Source organism: Delphinapterus leucas, chromosome 8 (genome assembly GCF_059928025.1).
Source record: "Delphinapterus leucas isolate spDelLeu-1000000601 "Yukka" chromosome 8, BTC_Dleu_Yukka2, whole genome shotgun sequence".
NCBI classification, from domain to species: domain Eukaryota; kingdom Metazoa; phylum Chordata; class Mammalia; order Artiodactyla; family Monodontidae; genus Delphinapterus; species Delphinapterus leucas.
The window spans coordinates 64,138,284-64,153,851 of record NC_143136.1 but is presented as its reverse complement, the minus strand read 5'-3'; the positions used below and the strand labels follow the sequence as shown (position 1 = coordinate 64,153,851).

Below are 15,568 nucleotides of genomic sequence, written 5' to 3'. Positions count from 1 at the left end.
TAAATATGTTTTCTATGTCTGTAAGTCTGTTTCCATTTTGTTAATAAGTTCGTTCTTAATTAAGGTTTGAGATACTACCAAAAGCCACATCACATCACCTGCAGAATATCCTACCTTTAGTCAAAGAAGGTTTGTAATATGTAAAATTCTTAATGGCATTTACTAGAGGTGACAACTTCTCTTTCCCCTGGGGAGGCCCATCTCATGCCCTGTCCCTTACTCCCAGACAGTTAGGGGCACAGAGAGCTATTACCGTGCAACCTCACTGTGTAGATGTAACCCTGAACGTGAGGAAGAAACCAGTCTCCGGCTCCCACTGGGGCAGGAAATGTGCAGAGATGCACAGGAGTGCTGGAGAGGGAGGTTCCCTGCACAAAACATCTTCCTTGACAACCAACTGTAGTCTGCCAAATTTCACCATTATGGACCCCATTCTATCAGTTTAGGGCATGACTTCTGGGCATGCATTTTTAAATGTAAAAACTTACAAGAAACCTAACACATTAAGCAGCTGTCATTCATTAACAGTATAATATAAATTTGTCTATTGGAATTTTTAAAAATTTTAAACAGTTTGCTATTAAGAAGGATACTTGAGAGAATGGGTGTTTTGATAGCAGGGGAAGAGAAGAATAACAGATTAATGTTGGACACGGCCCTGGAGACAGGCCTCTGGGACTGAGTGAAAGAGGAAAGCACCTTGGAATAGAGACAAAAAAGGGACAACATCCACTTTCTAATTTTTCATAGTGCTCTATCTAATCTTCTCATTTTCTGTTTTTAAAAATACTGTAGCTAAATGCACTGTGTTATCCTGGATTAGATCCTGGGACAGAAAAAGGATGCTAGTGGACAAACTAATGAAATACAAATACAATCTGAGATGTAGCGGATAGTAACGGTTTAAAACTGATAATAATAATGATAGTAAAACTGATGGTTTTTTAGTTGTGACAAACACGTCAGGGCTACGAAAGAAATTAACGGTAAAAGAGCATGGATGAAGAATGTACGGGAACCCTACAGAGTACACTATCTTTGCAAATTTTCTGTAAACCTAAAATTACTCCAAAACAAAAGGTTTATTTTCAGAAATACAGGAGATTCTAAGTTTAACAACAACTAGTTGGAAAGCCAGTCACCTGTAATAAGAACACCTTTTAGAAAGTGACATCATAAAAGCATCAAGCAAAAGCCGTCTGTGATCCAGTACAATCAATTTGGAGGGAGAAATCAAATCTTTGCCTCCAACTACAAATGGGTATAAGACAACATGAGAGCTGACAGGCGTCTGGAAAACACAATGTCATCAGAAATAATTTCAAAAAGCTAAAGGCAGTTTTAACAATCATCCAGCAATAGCACTGAGTAACATAAGCAACGAATTTAGCTTTCACACTGTGTCTAAGCTCTGGTAAAATTCACTCAACCTAAATCCACACCAAATGGATTTTCTCCTCAGAACAAAATATCACAGTTGGGAAACAATTAACCTAGCCTAGACCTACAACAAAATTCTTCAATATACCTGTCATGGGCCCTACAGGGCTTCTGTCATCAAACCTTCCCACCTGGCACCATTACACTTGATTAAATAAGGACAACTTTTCCAAGGGATTTCTGAAATATCTTAGTTGTTTTTTGTTTGTTTGTTTGTTTGCTTGTTTTGGGGGGGTGCTTTTTTTTTTTTTTAGACTTCTGATAGGCAGATATTTCAAACAAATCTTCAGGTATTTGCAGCACTCAATCTTCCTGGATTCCAGTCTGGACTTCTGGATTCAGAGCGACTAGTGCGGTTTTCCTAGTCAGTGGGTCCTTCATCCTAGTCACGTATCAGAATCACATGAACAGATTTTTTAAAAATCAGAGTTGCCTTGGACATCGCCCCAAACCACCAAATCACAATTTGATTTGCTGGGTCTAGGGATCCTCATTTTTAAAGCTTTTGGTTTTTCTGATGTGGAGCCAGGATTGCAAACCATGTTTTCATGACCCCTAACAGAAGGGTTACTATAAACCGAGTGGTTCCTTAATAGAAGCCTTGGAAAATGTCCTCCTCACTTAAATGAAACCAAAAGAAAGTGTGAATTGAAACATAAAGTCAGGGCTTCCCTGGTGGTGCAGTGGTTAAGAATCTGCCTGCCAATGAAAGGGACACAGGTTCGAGCCCTGGTCCGGGAAGTTCCCACATGCCAGGCAGCAACTAAGCCCGTGCGTCACAAGTACTGAGCCTGCGCTCTAGAGCCCGCAAGCCACAACTACTGAGCACATGAGCCACAACTGCTGAAGCCCACGCACCTATAGCCTGTGATCTGCAACAAGAGAAGACACCTCAATGAGAAGCCCACGCACCGCAACAAAGAGTAGCCCCTGCTCGCTGCAACTAGAGAAAGTCCGCATGCAGCAACGAAGACCCAATGCAGCCATAAATAAATAAATAAATAAATTTAAAAAGAATAAAAAATAAAGTCAGTTTTACTTTTATATAAAAAATTAAGGTATAAAAATTGCTTAAAGTATTATAAGACGTGTACTGATTATTTTGGAGACTGACAAAAGGATTCCAAAATCACTGGTCAAAAAGAAGATCAAACCACAACAATGAAAATTTTTTATAAAGCAAAAAAAAAAAAATCAATAATGAGATAATAGTTGAAAGGTTTTATATAAGCTAGGATGTTGTATCAACTAGGAAACCCTACCTAAGAAATACCACTTATTTGGTATTTGTCCTTGCAAATACCACTCCCGAGCCCTACCCCCAAAGAGATGAGCAGCTTCTGGAGAGAAGGCCCTCTTCTGTGCTTTTGTATAATTCCCACAATGCCACAGTGCCTAACGCAGCTCCATGGGAAATCAGACCCAGATTAAACATTTGTCCAATTAACTAACTTCATTATTATTGTTATATTATTAACCTTCAGTCTCCACTGGCTTCCACCATCCAAGTGGAATAAGATACTAAATAAATGAAATTAGCATGAATTATTTACTTATTACAAACTAATAATTACTAGTAGGTGACAAATACTTTGCAAGGCTATTTCTTAAAAACCAGGTTAAGAACACACTAGGCCCAATTTCTCACTACGTTTGGCTACGAATCTCATTAGACAAGTGGTGTAACTCTGGAACTTGACATTTTACACCGGAATTTCTCATCTCCAAATACGGTCCTGTACCAGGTACATCGACCCAAGTTCCCTCTGGCAAATACCCGACCCTTGCCTTCTCAGTCTTCTCCAACTACTGCTGTAATACCTGGACATTCTGCCTATACTTCCAGGAAGCCAAATAGCCCCTCACAAAATAAGCATTTCTAAAATGCCCCTTCTTTATTGCAGCATCTCACTCTTAAGTGTGGAACTACTAAGACTACTTTTTCTGAACTTCAGCTCGATTATAAAACGTCTTCTGATCCTTCCCCCACTTCTTACCTACTTATAAATATGACAGACCTATTCAGGCACTTGTTTAGAGTCTGATTTTCAGTGCATAGGTTTCCATGTCACCAACAAATACATATAGCATGTCTACTAGATGCTAAGGGAACATGGACATGAAAAAAATACTATCCCCAGTCACCTAGTGGCTTATAGTCAAGTAAATATCTCAACTGCAATTTAAATGACACATATTACTGAAAAGCTTATTACGAAGTAAACACACTGGCATTTCAATGTGCCATTTAGTACATCTTTTCCCTTTAAAAGATGTTTAAAGGTATAAGGTACACTGTCTGAGACTGTATACAGCCTTCTTTTTCCAGCTTTGAGGTCGAACAGACAAATACAATGATAAGATATTTAACATGACACAGCTTTGGATAACAGCTATAAAAATCCCAAATCAGATTCCGTCAATCACAGTTCTATGTACCTATGCTTTATTTATATGTGCGCCCCTCAAAGTGCGTACACAAAAAATGTTAATGGAATACAGTTGGCAATAGCAACCTAAATGCTCAAGAAGAAAGAAATGGTTAAATAAACCATTTTGACAGGTAATACTCCTCAGCAGTTAAAAATAAAGAGGTAGATCTACAGCAATTACTGTGGAAAGATTTCCAAGATATAAGGCAAGATGCAAAATTTTATAGTTTTTATAATCTCATTTATATTTTTAAAATGATATGCTAGACTTCTTTATGTACATATTTGTATGTGAACGAGCAGGAAAGGTCTGGAAGAAAACATTGCAAACTTATAACCTCTGGAAAGATAGGACAGTCACAGGGGTAAGAACGGTAGCAGGATAAAAGTGGTCCTTCAGAGTTATTTCTATTTAATTCTCCCATACCTTTTCACAAGTCTTTTTTTTTTTTGGCTTTACGCAGGCCTCTCACTGTTGTGGCCTCTCCCGTTGCGGAGCACAGGCTCATGGCCGCTGAGCGGCCATGGCTCATATGGGATCTTCCCGGACCAGGGCACGAACCTATGTCCCCTGCATCGGCAGGCGGACTCTCAACCACTGTGTCACCAGGGAAGCCCTTTTACAAGTCTTTATGTGCCTCTCAGTAAGGCCTATCCAGACTAACCCTTTTAAAATTATAAACCCCTACCATACTACCTCGCCCTCTACCCTATTCTATTTTTTTCCATTACTCCTATTCCATTGTAACAAACCACATAACTTACTTACTTATGAAGGCTGTTGGATATTGTTTATCTACTCCCATTGGAATGGAAGCCCCACAAGGACAGGGATCGCACTCTGTTTTTCTCACCGATGTATCCCCAACATCTACTAAAACAGTGCACACAGTACACACATTTTATATATATAATTTATATTTTATATATATTTATATATATAATTTATGTTTATATAATTTATATACTTTGTTGAATATTTACATATTCAACCATTTTAATTCCCTTTATAATAGATTAAAAAATATTTTTTGCTTCACATCCAAAAAGTGACTTGGTGTGACGGGTAAATCACGGAGCTACTTTAATCAAAATCTGAAAGGACACAGGAACCAACACTGAAGAGATTCTGAACACAGCTCAGGATGCTGAAACGTCAGCCTTGCGAAAAATACCCCAAAAAAACCAAAAACAATAAAATGGCGTGGGAAGCTGTGTAATAGCAGATAGAGCTGGTGATTCCTAAAGTTTGGGGGGAGTGTTTACATTCAAACTAATGTATCCTTCCACAGAAATAAGAAGCTTATCTATATGCTTCCTTAATTATAAGCCAGTATGGGAACAGACATATGCCACTGGGAAATCAAGTGAGTCTAGATACAGTAAGGTGCCTAAGACTTTCAAATTCCACTCAAGAAGGTTGACAGGGATGTTTGATGAACAACTGACAGCGTGCTATACACTACTTTTTCCTGTCTACGAAGAAAATACGTTTGCCAGAAAGATACTGCTATTATCCAAATAACAGATCAGTTATCAGAGCAACTGCAACGAGTACAGAGTAAGATATTCTCAAAATAAACTTAACAAATCCTCATGAGGAAAGACCTAGACCCATCAGCCTATACTAGTAAGGCAGAATTCCAGTGAGTATCTTCCAACGAAAATGTCCTGTAGTGAACCAATAACGAATGATTTTTGAGTCAATGACGCTACTTGAATCATGTTATTTTGTTCTATTTCTAAGGAGAACTGACACTTTTAGTTAGAGTCACTCTTAGACATAGATGAAAAACCTTGATCTGCACTTCACTCTAGATAAAACAGTGGGCAAGAAGATGGCAGAGTTCATGATAATGGGTTAAGATCATTGCAAAAATCCAGCAGGATATGTGTGTAGCCAACATGTCCTACTGTGGAGCACACCACCATCCTTCTAACTTCTTGATCAAAGGTCATATTTGATGTACGAAATAGAGAGATTAATTCATATGATAAATATAGGAGGAAACAGGATCTGAAGGAGAGTTACCAGTAGGAGGCAGGCAGACTGAAAAATCCCTAGGAAAGGCCCATCAAGGAGGCATGAGAATGAAAAGAGACCAGAGCCGGGGTGGGGGAGAATGACGGGGGAAGAGTGGCTTGTAGCTCTGATGCTCTCTTCTTAGATGGTGCAGCTGGTTATTGCCACTTAAAGCAGAATGATAAGATTTACTCCATTTAATTAAAAGGAAATTTAAAAAGAAAGTTGGGATGGATATCATCTGTAGCCCGAAGTCTTCTGCTTTCTTAAAGAGAATTTATCAAAGTACACATTAAACACTAGATTTGTAAAATACTTGGAGCTATTTAAATATGCTTAAACTTCCTCTAGGAGAATGAGGAAGTCCTTTGAACTACAGTCATCATTAGTCATTAGAATAATTAACCAGTGGAGGAAGTAAAGTTAATCAAAAGATGACCAGTTCTCAAAGGGAGGCTGATGAAAGACTGTTCCTTGCCTACTAAGTTACCCGAAAGATTTAAAAATCAAAACCAACAAATTCAACCTAGAGTTCCTAACCATGTTAATATCTTGCTTTATGGTAAACTAAAAATCTAGGAGACATTTTCCTGTATGCCTAGTATGTTCTCTAAGTGACAGTAATCCTAAGAATTAAGATGAAGTGAGTAACTAATTTCTGCTAAGAACCCCACTGAGTGCTTCATGTATGTGATTTTATCAACCCTCACAGCAATTTTATAAGTATTGTGATCACCCCCATTTGACAGAGGAGGAAACTGAGGCTCAGAGAGTAATCTGCCCCAATATACACAGCTCCAAAGTAACTCAGACAGTATCAAGACCTGCAAAGCCTATGTGCCTTTTCTTTTTTTTCTATACCACGAGAACAAAATTTTGAAGGTTCTTCCCCAAAGAGATCAGACTGATACTTGTGGGAGGAGGCTGGGGGGGAAAAGGCAAAGAACTAAATAAATAACCACCACTCACCTCTGGATTTTCTTCTTTTACTCTTCGTGACTGTAAAACAATTACATATTCATGAGTACACACACGCCCCCAAAAACACAAAAATAAAATTGACACGTTAGAAAATCATCAATGTCATTTTACCTTTTCTTGCGAAAACGCAGCTTTCCCTTCTTCACTTTTTTCATCCATCTCGTCGTCACTCCACTCCCAGTCACCGTCTTCGGTTTTATGAAGGTGACCGCTTGACCCCGGAACTCTTCTCACCTGGACCAAAACAAATCCACCCAATTCTTCACCAGCTGAACACAACCTGTGTTTGCGGGTGCAGCTCTTTGGGTTACACAGCATATGCTTGCCTTGAAAGTAACCTGAGTGGTTATGAATTCAGGGGTAACTAGCAGTGAATACCCCAAAAGACTACACAGCCTCCACACTCCTACACTCATCCTCTTTCCAAAGATATTAAGTTCTTGCAATGTTTTACTCTATGTGTGTAGAACAAAATATTTTGGAAGAGTATGACACACGTCAGCCGTGAAGGATCAAGCCCATTTTTCACTTTGGCTTCAGTTAACACTGTATGAATCACTACACGTGAAAGTCCACGTGGTAGGTTTCAAAACTGCTTAAGGAAATGCATGCAAGCAAGAGACTGAGGACTAAGGGAAGACAAGGGATTCAGGCAGCCTAAAGAAGAATACTAGTCCAGGGCATCAGCCATCTACAACCTATATCAAAGAAGCAAACACCCTTCTGTTGCCACCTTGCTCTTTTTCAGAACCTGACATCATGCTTATTTTCCCAGGATTCTGCTCAACCTAGCTGAGCAAAACAACACAACATCAAGACTATTCTTAACACACCTTTCGCGATTGCCAGGAACACAGCAAGATAACCAGCAGCTGTGTCAGATGAACTAAACAGACGATAACAATTTTCTGCCATTATTTCGTATTTTTTTGAGCTAGGGTAGAGATGTGGTCCACGGGGAATGCTTTCCACGTGTCTCTGTGGTTGAAAAGGCAAAACTTTTCAAAGGAGCGGATGACTGAGAATAATGAGCCTCTGACCAAAGTAATTTGCTTTAAAAAATGGACTGAGATGACTCATAGCCATAGAGAACAGAGTTGTGGTTGCCAAGGTGGGGGGAGAGGGGGAGAGGGGGAGGGAGGGGGAGGGAGAGGGAGGGACTGGGAGTTTGGGGTTGGTAGATGCAAATGGTTACATTTAGAATGGATAAACAACAAGGTCCTACTGTATAGCACAGGGAACTATATTCAATATCCTGTGATAAACCATAATGGAAAAGAATATGAAAAAGAATGTATATGTGTGTATAACTGAGTCACTCTGCTACACAGCAGAGACTGGCACATTGTAAATCAACTCTACTTCAATTTAAAAAACAGAGCAAAACATGGTCTGGGACGTGGTTAAACAAAGCAATGTAGCAAGCGAACATGACGTGAACATAACAACCAGTGATCCACTGATTCAGAGAAACTGCAAGTGGAAAGGGACCTTGGAGACTGTCTAGTCAAACCCCCTCACTTTACAGATGGGAGAATGAAGGCCCAGAAAGTGACCCAAGATATCACACAGGTGTAAAAGCAAAATGAAGGCAAGAAAAAAAGCCTTCAGATTCCCATTCAAATGCAAGTTTTCCTATGCCGCTGAATGGTAACTGTGAAAAACCAGCTGTCTAAAAATGTCCTGTGAAGACTTTGAAAGAGTATGACATGAAGAAAGACTATTTTCCATAATAGAAACTATCCAGTTATACTGCAGGAAGTTCATGAGTTCCAAGGGAAATACCACAGGATTTAGGTGTAAAGTAATCATTCACACATGTTGGATCAATGTGAAGTCATAAACAATGCAGACCTGGGGTTGGGTTTGATTTGAAGGCATTACCATGTGGAACCTGTACAAGTAAGCCTGACCACTTCGTCTTGAGCTGCCACATAGAAACTTAAAAAACCAGCAAAAGGTTCTTATTCATAATTGCAAACGGTTGTGCTCAATTTTTTTTAAAAAGCTTTTTTCTCCACTAATTCACCTTCAAAACACTTAGCACTTAGTAAAAACTCCTTCTGTGCTTGGCATAAGATATTTTTTCCACTTGCGTTTTGAGTCATTGGAAAGACTTATTTAATGACAGTGATTTTAATGATGCTTATAGATGTTGGCAAGGTACTGTAGAAAAGACGCTGAAATGCACTTCAGGGTTTTTTAGAACAGACTGCTCATTTTAGAGCTACAAAGAAATGGATAAAGAAGAGATTTTCTGTTGACATATACAGTAAAATTAATTATTTTCTTAGCAACACTAATCATGACGAGAGCAATACGGAGGAAAATCTGATAATGACTACATTAAAAGAAAGCATTTAAAGCCACATCTACTACAAAACATACTATCAACTAAGAAGTGAGAAGAAAAGTAAAATTGTGGATCATAAACAGAAAAAAACTCTACCTTCACTCAGACTGTAAAACCCAAGCACGGTTGACGAATTAGTATTCTTCAAGTACTCATTCAAAAGATCACACCAGGGAAATCTCTCTTTCTGAAAAGACATAGTGCAGCTTCACACCCTAAAGTTTAGTTTATGTTTTTTCCTCTCGCTCTACGTTTACAAAAGCTGTCCGTTTTGTTTCCTCAAGTGGGATCCAACTACAGACAATAAAATGGCCAACTTCTATTTCTATTTTATTTTATAACCCTGTGTCCCTCCTCTTAGTTTTATTTGCTGGAAGAGAGAGAGATAAAGCAAAATGTCTAGGATTATAGCCTCAGGCATTGAAAGAAATGGTGGGATGGGCCTTTAAGTAGCAAATATTGATTAAACAAATAAATGTTGAAATTAAGACAACGAACACTCAAAAATCTAGGTAGCATAAAATACTGGTGTAAGCGTAGCAAGAATAAGAATACAAATTTATTCCTTAAGACTGTTGTCTCCGTTTATTGGAAAGGAAAAAACTCGCAGCATAATTTGAAACCCAGGTTTCACAGTGTACTTATGCGGCATTGACCTCTGTAGAAGAGACCAAAAAGCAATTTTACAAAATTACATCCTTGTAGGGAGTTTGTAGGGATGACAGGAAGCTTTTAGGTCTTGAGCCAAGGCAACTAAGTTTCACATAGTTTAAACAAATGGGGTTTTTATTTAGGAACTGAAGAATAATCTACAAAATAGATGCTTCAAAAGAAGATGCGTAAAAGCTTCTATCCTCCCCCATCCCCTACCGTGATGAGCATGGAGGTTACCCACCCTCAGAACTCTGATTGCATTCCTGTTACGTCGCTCTTATTCTATTAAATGGCTCACTCACTGAGTAAAGCCAAGAGGTGGTTGAATGAAATTTTTTCTCTGTTGGCGATTTAAAAAAATAACCCAGTGCTTCTCAGAGAAATGAGCTCAACTTAAGTGACAGCTAGAGCGTCACATAAGCCCACAAATTCCTCAGGTCAGAGCTGGCAGTAGCAAGGTTAGACAAAGTTTTACATGCAATAACATTTATTCCCAAAACTGGGAATAAAACACAATTGAGCAGTTCTATTTATACCATACCTCTGAAAAGGAAAGTAATATTATCTTCTCTTCCTTGAAACAGCATTTTTATGAAAATCCATTAAAGAAATGAAGTTCTGATTCCCACAAAAAGTCAGGCTCCACCAGACAGATAGAGGGAACAACGGTGTGGTTCCCCGGCCAGTTCTTGTGGCCATGGGGTCAGGTCAGAGGCAGAGCCAGGATGGGGAGGCCAGGGAGAGGGAATGGCAGCAACAAGGGACACAGTCCCTGGATCTGTTCCGGAACTCATCTTCCCAGGGGTGCCCCTTCGAACAGGAGCTGTCTATAAATACCAGGACCCAGGATCTCCATACAATATCTCAGGTTGCCACCTGGCCCCAGACACCAGAACAGGAGGAAGGATGTATACAAGAGAGTACAAGAGAGCCAACGGAAGCACTTTCTATACAAGGGGTTAAATGTTAGAAGTGCAAGTGTGTTTCTCTAACACACTCCTGAACAAAGGATGAATGTGACCCAAAGAAATACTGACCACAGTTTAGTAGAATTCGTCTCAGTACTGCATGCCCTTCCTCCCAAGGCACCGGCCAGCTACTTCCATGGCCACATAACTTCTCCCTGGAGTGGTATTTCAGGGTCTCCTTGGAATGGTTTTCCCATCTCTGGGAATCCTGTTCTCCACTTCCCCTCCACCTGCCGGACAAACTACGTGCCTGACTGTATGTAGCCTGAACCCAAGATGGGGAGCCCACCCACCTCACATCTGCCCACCAAGGACACCGTGGACATGGCAGAAAGCAACACCCAGTAACTTTTCTCTCCTCAGGCATTCTACTAACCAGAAGTAGGAAACATGTTTCTAATCAACTGCCCTTTATAATGTCCTTGAGGCACAGCCAAGCAAACAAAAAGCCTTCTAAATCATCAGAAATTAAACACCAAAAAATAAAATTAGACTCACCAAGTTTTCAGCAGTAAATATTTGCCTGTCCCCATAGCTTACACTCTGACATTGGCCCCTGTGCCCACCAGCTCTCGGGCACCTCCGTCCCACACCTACTGCCTGACCTTACTGTGCTCTCCGGCCCTCGGTCTGCTTCCACCTCTTCCATCAACCCCGCCTGGCTTCTCCCGTATCATATAAAGCCTGGGGCCCACAGCTGACGCTCTTGAGGCTGCACTTGTTAGTTCCCCATGGCCCCGTGCCCATTCCTGGCCGCTCCACACCTGGAGGAAAGCCTGGGCTCAGCCTGAGCCAATGGAGAGGAGGCACACTGCCTGGTGATGTCACAGGGGACCACTGGCCACTCCTAGTCAGGGCATCAGTGCTGCTACAACGCTGCCACTCAAAGCGTGGTCCCCAGATGAGCAGCAACAGCATCACCTAGAAATGCTGAATCTTGAGCCCCACCTCAGACCCACTAATTCAGAATCTTCCTTTTCGCAAGATCGTGGGTGATTCACATGGTCCCTCAGGTTTGAGAAGTTGTGCTCATTGTTAGTCTAAGTCCGCCTCCCCAGCCCTTGATACCAGGTGTTACTCATGTACCAAAAGTGACTCAGTATTTGAAACATATTAACTAATTTAACCTTCACAGTAGCCCTGGGAGCCGAGAACCATTTTATTCCCCCCGTTTTTTCAGAGGGAAAACCGAGGCTCAGGAGAATTAAAACAACCGGCTGGAGCTCATGCAGCTGGGAGTGAGGGCGTTGGAAGTCCCACCCCAGACTCCAGGGCTATCCCCTGCTGCCGCTACTCACAGGAGTGCCCATACTGCCCTACCCCACTCACCCCAATAACTTCACCTGCGACCCTGAGAGCAACAGGGCCATCCAACTTATACCCCAAGCTTTCTATTCCCAAGAAAAGTCTTCACACCCTCACCCCGCTGAGCCTCTTTCCCTCCAGTGTGTAACGAAAATGGATTCCTTTTCCTTTACAACACCAACGCCTCCTACTGTGCTCATTTATTCATTCACTCATTCATTCCTTCAAGACACAAACAGCCAGGCTCTGGATCCTCTACGTCCATCACAAACATGTGTAAGTATCTCCTATACTTCTTCCCCCCACAAAAAGGGCGGGGAGGGGGCTCAGTTTCTGCTGCTTCCATCACTCCATCACTCTCCCCTCTCACTGTCAACATTGTTCTAAAGAGCATCTCTGATTGCTGCACTCACTTCTTCAATCTTTAGTCTCATACAAAATGTTATCTGTCCGCATTTGGCCATGAAAACTGCGTGCTTTCTCTCCCCAAGATTTAACAACGTCACAATTGTGTGATTCAGCGCTTCTCTCTGTTGCTATAATGTTAGCCTGCAAACACAGCTGAAATCCATTCTTCTGTTGTTTCACACTCTTTCCAAACCTGTGTTGGTAACCTTTCTCCTCCTCCTCTCTTGTCCTGCTCTGTCTCCCGCCGTTCTCTGTCTTAAACACACAAATCGTTGCTCTTAGCCCACTACATGCTCTTAGCTCACTAGATGACGTTGTCTAGTGACCTAAAACACAGTCTCCAGAGCCCCCTCTCTCCATGGAAGTCAATGACCTTGGAGACTTCATCTCTTAGTCTTGTTTTGCAAATGCTCTGTTGGATATGAACATCTGATCAATTTCTAGCTCGCCGTCTCCAGCCCATTTATTAATGCTCCACCCCAGCCTCACTCTGACACTTCTGCAGGGTCGCCTGTCTTAGTTAACACTTCCGGGGTGCAGCTGGCTCATGCTAGCTCAGGAGAGCCCACTGTTAGCATTTCAGAAAGTTTACAAGACACCTGACTTCACAATGGTCACTTAAATTGGCCAGGATAGGAGTATTTACACAATGGAAATAGAAAACTAGTACAAATTAGGATTTGCACTCCCCCCTTACTGCCAAAGTGGCAGTTCTCAAGGTTTACAAGCACGCCACTGACCATAAGACTCAGCTCACGGAAACATTTTAAAATTTGACAACATTTCACAAGAACTGAGTAGTTATTCCTGGAAATAACTACTTTCCTTTGCAATGGCAAATACCTCAATTTTCTTACACAAGCCTCTCAAATCTCACCTTTAAAAGCAACACAGTAATTGATTTTTATATACCAAACATATACCAATATAAGTACGGGAGCAGGGGGGAAGCTATCTTAACATTTCTCAAACTGATACATATGGCTTGGGATAACACTTCTTATGAAAGCATCATGAGGAAACACAGGGCTATATATTTTTTTTAATGTAGATAGAAGTGAAAAGAGTGTCCTCTGAAAAACTGTGTTAGGTGATGCAAAAATTGGTTTTATGATAGTTACTGCCAACACTGCAAGTCAGAAGCGTAAATAATACCGCTTGATACACAGTAAGAAAGGAGAACAAATGGTGTATTTCTAAATAAAAATGTTTTGTGCAAGTTATTTAACAGTTATATCTAGTTATCCTAATAAATTATTATGAGTAGATATTCTGTTATTTCACCTATGTCCATAAGTGTTCATAAGTTCAAACTGACCAGAAAACTTTTTTTTCCTAATCTTTAGATTTGGAAAGTAAAGTATCACAGTATTTTCAAGCTTCCTTTGTATCTAGGAATGCATGATAAATTTTACAAACAGGATCAAAAATTTTATACCTGATTAATTTTTCTGCAAAATGGAAACAAAGATCCTTCTAGTTAAAGCATGAAACTAGGTTCTCAAATTTCCTGTAAATATTAACATGACAACAGATCAATGGTAAACGTAAATGTCACTGAAAGATTATTCATTTTGTTTATAACAATTTGGAACCTTGATTATTTGATAGGTTATTTGGGAGAAGTAAAATGGTGAAAGATGGAGAACTACCAGCCTAGTTGACATTTCTGTCTGTACCTTCTAATCCCAGAAGAAACAGAAATACACACATAAATGTATTATTTCTACAATGCATGGGTATGTATGTGTGTGTGTGTTTGTACATACATATAAAGTTTCTGCATGAAGCATTCACTGGATAACAAGGCACATATTTCCTATAAATTTTTTCAATTTAAAATAAAATTCCATTTTGGGTTAAAAAAAAAAAAGACCTCTGAAACTCCCCCACCCCTGTCATTCTGGCCAAAGGGCACAGTCATATAAAGTTTCTAACATGATGTCTGGCACATAAATAAATACTCAAGACATGACAGGTGCTATTATCATGAATACACTTCATCTTTCTCACAAGCCAAATCTATCAAACACTATATTCTGCAGATTTTACCTCCTCAGCTACCATTGTGCTAGATCAGGTCCCCTTCAACGTTGATCTCCTGTCTCTCCTGTTAAAACAAACCGCTAATCAATCCTCTGGCCTCTACACCCTTGCCTATTTTATCCTTCATACTGCCACAAGTCACAGATTAGAACTTTCTCTAAAAGAAAAAAAAACAAGAGTTCACTATCGCCTACAGAAGGAGTTCAGATTCCTTAATATTCCAGTCTCTCCATACCCTTGCTCCAAATTACCTTTTCAAGACTTATTTCCCACCATATGCCATCAGACACCCACAATACAGTTTTGTACAAATTAAATACCTACACAACTCTACCTTTTTACCTATGTATCACATACATATCTTGGCCTGATCTGCCCTTCCACAGTCTCTACTTACCTCTTTTCTTCCAATCCAAGAAGCTTCACTGGTATTTTGCCTGCACCTTTATATCATTCTACTCTGTGTTACATTTAACAGATGACATACTGAACGTATACTCTTACAGGGCAGACAGCTAGCTTTAGCCTTTTCAAAGAATCATTTATTCAGTCAGTCAACAAAGTCTTATTTAATACCTACCTTGGTGACAAGTTCTAGACAAAAGACAAATAAAATAAAAGCCTACATCCTGGAGTAGTTCACAATCCAGAGAGGTGGACAGACATTTAAGCTAATAATTTCAAGAAAATGTGAAGGCTACAACAGAGATACAAATGCTGTGAAATCTCAGAAGAGAGGATGACCACCTGTATAACTCACCAGGCGGAGGAAGTGGAGAAGTTATTCCACCCAGTGGGAAGGTATGAACTTATAGAGTTCTGCTGACTCATGTGCCAGGGCTGGGTCACACGGGACTGGGGCTGGTCTAGGGGCTGGGTTTAAGGAAACAGCTAAGAATAAGGCTGGAAAGCTGTGTGGAACACTTGTACAATAAGAATGGCCACTTCAAAGGCCTGC

The 15,568-nt window shown here is 40.3% G+C and overlaps 1 protein-coding gene across 12 annotated transcripts in view; it reads right to left on the bottom strand.

Annotated features, from left to right (window-relative positions):
* Positions 1-15,568, bottom strand: part of STK39 (serine/threonine kinase 39) — a 319,210-nt gene that overhangs the window by 130,470 nt on the left and 173,172 nt on the right. For all 12 annotated transcript variants that reach the window (XR_016394143.1, XR_016394142.1, XM_089916730.1 and 9 more), the window contains 2 exons: positions 6,988-7,110; positions 6,865-6,894 (listed from right to left, as the gene is read on the bottom strand). Coding sequence is in view for 10 of the 12 variants with exons in the window: in XM_089916730.1 (XP_089772856.1) it covers positions 6,865-6,894; positions 6,988-7,110 (153 nt within the window). In the remaining 2 variants the exon portion in view is untranslated. The remainder of the gene's footprint in view (positions 1-6,864; positions 6,895-6,987; positions 7,111-15,568) is intronic.